We start from the raw sequence: 7,500 nt of genomic DNA, 5'->3' as shown, positions 1-7,500 counted from the left end.
TCTTGCCATGCCTCCTCCACCTGTTCCACCACGCATGCCCCTTCAACTCTCCCCTCCACTCCCTCTCTTCCATTATCCTCCTCTCCCTCCTCCTACTGCTCCTCTTCCTCCTCTTCCGTCTCCCTAATGTAAATATGTAATCGTCTTGAATGAAGGGTAGGGAAGGAAAGGGAGGAGGAGGAGGAGGAGGAGGAGGAGGAGGAGGAGGAGGAGGAGGAGGAGGAGGAGGAGGAGGAGGAGGAGGAGGAAAGGGAGCACGGAAGGAGAGAAAAGAAGTGGGGTAGGGAATGAAAAAACTTTCCTTCCTCCTCCTCCTCCTCCTCCTTCTCCGTCTTCTTTTTCTTCTTACACCTTATAATTATACTAACGATCATTCGAGAAGACACTACGTAAGAGGAGGAGGAGGAAGAGGAGGAAGAAGAAGAAGAAGAAGAAGAAGAAGAGGAGGAGGAGGAGGAGGAGGAGGAGGAGGAGGAGGAGGAGGAGGAGGAGGAGGAGGAGGAGGAGGAGGTAAACGGGATAGACAAAAAATAAACAAAACGAGAGAAAACAAAGGTCAGTGGGAACAAAAGAAACGGAAGAGGAGGAGGAGAAGATGAGAAGAGAAGAAAAGAAAAGAAAACAAGACAGGGAACACAAGAGAGGCGAGAAAAGAAGAGAAAGAGGAAGAGGAAGAGGAAGAGGAGGAGGAGGAGGAGGAGGAGGAGGAGGAGGAGGAGGAGGAGGAGGAGGAGGAGGAGGAGGAGGAGGAAGACCAGAAGGGAAGATAGCAAACCTCGCAGCAACACCAAAAACAACAACAATATCACGACCTAAACACAATTAAGACTTTCCAAACACAATCATTAACCTGCACACTCTCACCTATACCCCTCACCCTCCCCCTGACCCTCCCCCTCCACGCCTTCACACCTACACGTCACCCTCCATACGAACAAGAGGGAAGCTGCAACATGGCAAGTCTAATCGTATTGGTTCTTGTATTGCTGAAGTTAAGTTAGGTTAGGTTATGTCCACCTGTCTCTCCTCGTATGTCCTTCTCGTGTCTTGTCTTACTGCTATTTCTTGTCCAATGGGGACTTGAGTTGATTCCAGCCATCTGTCTTATAACTTAATCTAATCTGACTAAATCAATCAAAAGCATCTTGTTTCATCAACGCCTCTGCTCTAACTGACTGTCTTCACCCTCTTTCATCGCCGCAGTGTCGCATCTCTTGCAATCTTCTACCGCTACTTTCAAGCTAACTGCTCTTCTGATCTCGCTGACCGCATGCCTCCTCTCTTCCCGCAAAACCCAGCACAAGTTAATCCAACCAAATTTAACCGAAACCAAACCAAGCCTCATCTCACCCAACTTCACCAAACCAAAGCAAACTTCACCTCACCAAACCTGACGTGACCTGCCCTCACCTTGATGAGCCTGGCCATGTTCTTCGCCCTCCAGTAAGGCGGCGGGAGGCATCGCTGAAGAGCCGCCGCGGGTTGACCACCTTTCTTATGGGGGTCCACCGCGCCGTAGCATCCCCGGAAGAGATCACCAGGCCCCCCGAGGAAGCTGTCTGAGATGGGGATGGGATGCGCTCTCCTCGGGGTGTCCTCATCGTAGGGCTGGAAGGAGGGACGTCTCGGCACGGTCTCCAAGGGCACGGAGGGCACGGAGAGTTGAACGGTCTCCTGCGGAAGGCGAAGAAGGGGATGGATTGATTGAGTGACTGGTGGAAGGTGTTGCGAAGTAAGGGTTATAGAGTGCTGGAGAGAGAGAGAGAGAGAGAGAGAGAGAGAGAGAGAGAGAGAGAGAGAGAGAGAGAGAGAGAGAGAGAGAGAGAGAGAGAGAGAGAGAGAGAGAGAGAGAGAGAGATGGTGTGTGTGTGTGTGTGTGTGTGTGTGTGTGTGTGTGTGTGTGTGTGTGTGTGTGTGTGTGTGTGTGTGTGTGTGTGTGTGTGTGTGTGTGTGTGTGTGTGTGTGTGTGTGTGTGTGTGCGTGCGTGCGTGCGTGTGCGTGCGTGTGTGTGTGTGAAGGTCACACACACACACACTTAACCTTTGGCCGCCCGTAAGGAAAGAGAAAGGGAAAAGAAGGTAAGGAGTAAAGAATTAAAGGAAGAGAAAAGAACACAGGAGGAGGAGGAGGAGGAGGAGGAGGAGGAGGAGGAGGAGGAGGAGGAGGAGGAGGAGGAGGAGGAGGAGGTGGTGGTGGTGGTGGTGGTGGTAAGATATACGAAGGTAATGAGTATAAACGCCATGGTCATTACCTGTTCGCTCACCTTACACTCACTGAGAGAGAGAGAGAGAGAGAGAGAGAGAGAGAGAGAGAGAGAGAGAGAGAGAGAGAGAGAGAGAGAGAGAGAGAGAGAGAGAGAGAGAGAGAGAGAGAGAGAGAGAGAGAGAGAGAGAGAGAGAGAGAGAGAGAATACGCTAAGAAAAAAAAGTAGAGACAAACAGAAACACCTGAAGAGATATAGACAGATATAAACACAAAAAAGTCACTTAGTAAGCAGATAAGTAAGTAGGTGAGTAAGTAATTAAGTAGACAGGCAAGTAAGTTAAGTAAGGTAAGTCACAGGTAAGTGCAAAACCATCACCATACACCTGTACATTCCCAAAGCACTTCTGCCATCACCATTACACACCTGCTTGACGCGCTGCTTGAGGTGTGCCAGGATACACGCGGCTCTGTCCAGATACACCTTGGACACACCTGCCAACACCTGTGCGGCCTGCCAGGTGGCGCGCCCCAAGCACCACAGCGGCTGGTGAGGGGCGGCGCAGCGGCAGGTGTGTGGCTTCCTGCGTCCCGGCACCTGATTCGACATGACCCTCCAAATGTTGTTACCTGGCCACACCTAAGCCTGCCTGCTCCCTGCCTCTACCTGGGCGTACCTGACTTGCTTATTGAAGTTGAAATGACTGGAGTTTTTGATGTTAATTTTCGTGTTTTTATTGATTTACTAATTTCTTTCTTTACCTGCAATTACCTGGTCTAGTTCTGCGAGTTATTTATCTATTTATTTATTTATTTTAGTATTGTTACCTGCGCTTGTTATTTTTAGTTTAGTTATTTTTAGTTAATTACTTTTGGGTGTGATGTGTTTTTTTGTATTTTCTTCCTATTTATTATTTTTTTCTTACCTGTTCTTGTTACTTTAATAGCCGGTTTTATAAGTTCTTTTGTTGTATGGTTTTTTTTTTTACCGTTTTAGCAGCGTCTTGTGGCTTTAGTTCAACTGAGAGTGTTGTACAAGTCCCTTTCAGTGTATTTGTTATTGTCTCCCTCTGTGCGTCCCCGGATTGTTTACCTTAGTTGAGCTGGTGAGGCTATTTTCTCAAGGTTGTATGTTATTTTTCTTTTTTATCTTTTTTTCTCTTGTCATTTGCGTTTTGTGAACTATTCTTTTAATTACTTTCTATGCTGATTATTAAGCTCTACTGACATGTTTATTTTCAAGCTCTATTTATTTAATTACCTGTGTTTACCTTTCCTAGTCACCTTGGCTTCAGTGACGCTGTTTTCCGAGTTCCTTATGGTATATTTTTAAAAGGTTAATGTTTTTGTGTTGATATTTTGTGATTTATTCTTTTGGCAAATTTCTTTTTAACTTGGCTCAACTGAAATGAATTATTTTTCCAAGTTCCATTTCTAATATTTTCTGGTTTCAGGTGTTCATGTCTGTGTTGTGGCCTGTTCCCTTAATTACTCCCTTTACTAATTGCTTACTTAAATTGACACGATCACTATCATGTTCCTCTCCACGTGTCTTAATGATTCTCTGTGTTTATGATATCAATGATTTGTAACCAATCCTTTTCATTCCTTATACACATTGCTTTTAATTAACCCTTTCAATATTTAGCACACGTTTTCTCAATCACTAACTCTGAGACATCTTTTCTTGTTCTACAGCCACCTCCAAACATTGCACTGGCTAGAAACTGCAAAATCTATTATTTTTTTTATGCTCTTCTTTTTTGCAGATGCTTATTGATAGTCCATACACTGCTTCTAGTGGAGAGAATCCTTGCATGTCGCAGTGAAAAGGTTGAGGCACCAATGTATGTACTTGTGGTTATAGCGTGTTTGATTCCCTTAGGCACCTCAGTGGGTCTTTTTTTTAATATATATATAAACCATTGTCGACCTTGGCCAGTACCATTCTTACATAAAAAAAAGAAAGAAAAAAAAAGCAGTACCTCGTTGTACGAAAAAAAAAAAAAAAAAATGAAAACGAAAGCAGGACAGGTAAGTGCAGGTGTTCTTGGCATAAATTGAGCCAGTCTTTGAATAATGACTCGAGAAAACACGATAAGCCACGAGGCGGTCGTTAAGCCTGAAAATACCACGAGTTGAGGATGTGCAAATCAACAGGAACGGATGGTAAACTTAAGCAGGCCATGAACCAAAGGGCCACACGCTGCAGGTCATTATAATAGGAGCAGGCCAGGCTGGGAGGCGGCGCAACCTTAACTGTGGCTCAGGTAACGTGTGTGTGCGTGTGTGTAGGCTCACTATGGCTTGCTATGGCTGGCTATGGATGATGTGTCCTATCCTTGGCCATACACAGTGTTGGCAGTACCTGTAACACTAATTTTCTTGTTCCTGCCTGTGTGGTGGCTCACTATATGGCTTAATATGGCTGGCTATGGCTTATGTGCCTTATTCTAACGCCTATACAATGTTCAAAATACCTACAGGACTTTTTTTTATTAATGTTTAAGCTACGTACGCATGGCTTACTTGTTTTATCCTATACAGCGTTGAGAGAAACCAACAATTTTCAAACTTTATCTTTAATCTTTGTGAGTTTTTTCGAGTTTTAATTTTAGATTGTATATAGTGATTAAGAACATTTTTCATACGTGATTCTGTGGTTAATGCATCTATCTGTCTGTTAATGCGCGTAAGTTACGTGTATATCAATCTACCAGTGCCCTCAGGTAATAAATATATCAACAGGTGTGTGTATATTTTCAGGCACGTTAATTAACACCCACGTGAGTTAAGAATACACACAACGCCCAAACAATATTAGTATTCCACGCCCCCACACTGGCATACCTGGCGTGTCTCGGGTGAAGCGTTAACAGGTGTGTGTACCGCAGGGCAGGTCAACATTGGGACGACTTGACAATGCACACACAACACCAACACAGTACAACACACTACACCCTTCACACCTACACTATCCTATGTCCAGCAGGTGTGCGTGTGTCTGTGCACTAATTAAATGAGAAACAACACAGCAGGTACATTAACTTCCACACTGAGCCTCTACTGGGTGAAAAATTATAACATTCACACTAATAATTGCACTCATTTGTAACTATACACTAAGCTAAGGTGTGCGTTTACCTGTGCGTCCGTTAACTAAATGACAGGTGACACAGCAGGTATGTTGACTTTCATATAGTGCCTCTACTGGATGAAGGATTATAACATACAAACAAATAATTACACGAATTTGTAACTACACACTAAACTAAGGTGTGCGTTTACCTGTGCGCTCGTTAACTAAATGACAGGTGACACAGTAGGTATGTTAACTTTCACACAGCGCCTCTTCTAGGTGAGGGCTTAAAAGTCACACAAATAATTACACTAATTTGTAACTGTGCACTAAGTTAAAGTGTGCGTTTACCTGTGCGCTCGTTAACTAAATGTAAGACGACACTATGACCACAGGTGCCTCTGGGTGAGCAACTGCAACAACCACACAAACAAATTCTAATTCACAACTGCACACTAACCTAGTACAGCGCCTAAGACAAACAGGTGCGCTAATCTACCTGTGCCGTGATTAATTAACCTGCATTGACTAACCTTTCCATTTTGGTGTGAGTGTGGGGGAGGGTACAGTCCCCCGTGGTTAGCCGTGGGCGTGGGCACCAGGGAGTGGGGCTGAGGGCTGGGGCAGGGGAGGTGTGGGTAGGACGCATGGGTGGTGGAGGTGGTAGTGTGAGCAGACAGGTGTGAGCTACAGGTGTCACTATTAGCTACATTGAAATTAAAGGTATTGAGGTTGGTGGTGGTGGTGGTAGTGGTGGTGGAGGATGAGGTGGTGGTGGCGGGGAGGTGGACCTGAGGAGGGGGTGGGTGGTGATAGGCGTGGGGTCGGGGGTGTGGTGGGTGTGGGCGGAGGTAGGTGGGTCTGAGGATTGGGGAGGTGCCCAGGTCTCTTCTATTCGCAGCTGTATGCAGGCAAGGGACGCGGCCTCCTCCTTGCTGCACGCCACCTCGCCGCTGACCACCAGCTGCTGCAACTGTGGGGAGGAGAGGCGGTCAGAGGGACAGCAGCACGGGAGGGAACACAAGGGAACACAAGGGAAAAGTAAACATGAAATCTGTGGTTCCTGCGAGCCTGTTTTTCGTCATGGACTGTCAAGATGGGAAATGAGAGAGAGAGAGAGAGAGAGAGAGAGAGAGAGAGAGAGAGAGAGAGAGAGAGAGAGAGAGAGAGAGAGAGAGAGAGAGAGAGAGAGAGAGAGGCATAGCAGAAAGAGGAGGAGGAGGAGGAGGAGAGACCTTACGACAGACCAAATCATGAAAAAGTACAGTCAATCGCTATCTTTGTCCCCATTACTCTAAAACTAGTAAATATTTCGGGGTCCCTCACTATCTTTCCTGAGGCAGTGCGCACCACAGCAAGAAAAACACAGCCTCTTGATAAGCAACACGTGGAAAAACACTGGAATCCTGCTTGCCGCTCCGTTGAAACCCTCGCCAAGGAGTCCCAAGCTTTAGAACACTTTATGAGAACCCTCACTACCTTATCAGAAGACGTAGACATCCCAGTAGAGAAAATATAACTTCATCATAAACAATACTTGGGAAAAAAAAAGAAAAAAAAAAAAACAATGGAATCTTGCTTACTGCCCCGCTAAGGACTTCAAGGACTCCCCAGCCCTAGGACAGTGGGAGAACCGTACCCAGCCTCGAGGATACGCCGCAAATATTACACAGATACACCAACACAAAGAATCAATTTAGTTGTGATATTTAAGTAGTAGTGTGGGTAAGAGACACCGGTTTGTCTCTCTCTCTCTCTCTCTCTCTCTCTCTCTCTCTCTCTCTCTCTCTCTCTCTCTCTCTCTCTCTCTCTCTCTCTCTCTCGATTATTCTTCTTCGTCCACTTCCGATCTTTTACTTTTTTTTTGTTCTTATTCATTTCTTCTTTCAATTTTTTTTTATCAGCAATTCTTCTTCATTCTTTCTTCTTCCTTCTTCCTGTGTTGACCTGTGTTGACATTTATTTTCTCTCTCTCTCTCTCTCTCTCTCTCTCTCTCTCTCTCTCTCTCTCTCTCTCTCCGCTACCAAGGCAACTTCCGTTTTTCTATTGCTTCTTTGCCTTTACTGGGGAGACTAAAGTGTTTTCTACTGGAGGAGGAGGAGGAGGAGGAGGAGGAGGAGAAAGAGGAGGAGGAGAAGAAGAAAGGAGGAGGAGGAGGAGGAATAAGAAATAACAAAACACATTTCACTAAATCTTTCTTCTAATTTTATCTCCTGGC

General features: G+C 45.5%; 1 protein-coding gene across 10 annotated transcripts in view; it reads right to left on the bottom strand.

The window, feature by feature from the left end:
* LOC135115347 (1-phosphatidylinositol 4,5-bisphosphate phosphodiesterase epsilon-1-like) overlaps positions 1 to 7,500 on the bottom strand; it is a 77,602-nt gene that overhangs the window by 28,742 nt on the left and 41,360 nt on the right. For 7 of the 10 annotated variants that reach the window (XM_064032007.1, XM_064032010.1, XM_064032011.1 and 4 more), the window contains exons 4-6: positions 5,815 to 6,254; positions 2,630 to 2,800; positions 1,411 to 1,674 (exon numbers count right to left, since the gene is read on the bottom strand). In XM_064032007.1, coding sequence (XP_063888077.1) covers positions 1,411 to 1,674; positions 2,630 to 2,800; positions 5,815 to 6,254 — 875 coding nt within the window. The remainder of the gene's footprint in view (positions 1 to 1,410; positions 1,675 to 2,629; positions 2,801 to 5,814; positions 6,255 to 7,500) is intronic. The other 3 variants (XM_064032014.1, XM_064032017.1, XM_064032016.1) reach the window with 1 other exon arrangement.

This window comes from Scylla paramamosain, chromosome 29 (assembly GCF_035594125.1).
Source record: "Scylla paramamosain isolate STU-SP2022 chromosome 29, ASM3559412v1, whole genome shotgun sequence".
NCBI lineage: Eukaryota > Metazoa > Arthropoda > Malacostraca > Decapoda > Portunidae > Scylla > Scylla paramamosain.
The sequence above is the reverse complement of the archived record's forward strand: the minus strand, read 5'-3'. Positions and strand labels throughout refer to the sequence as shown.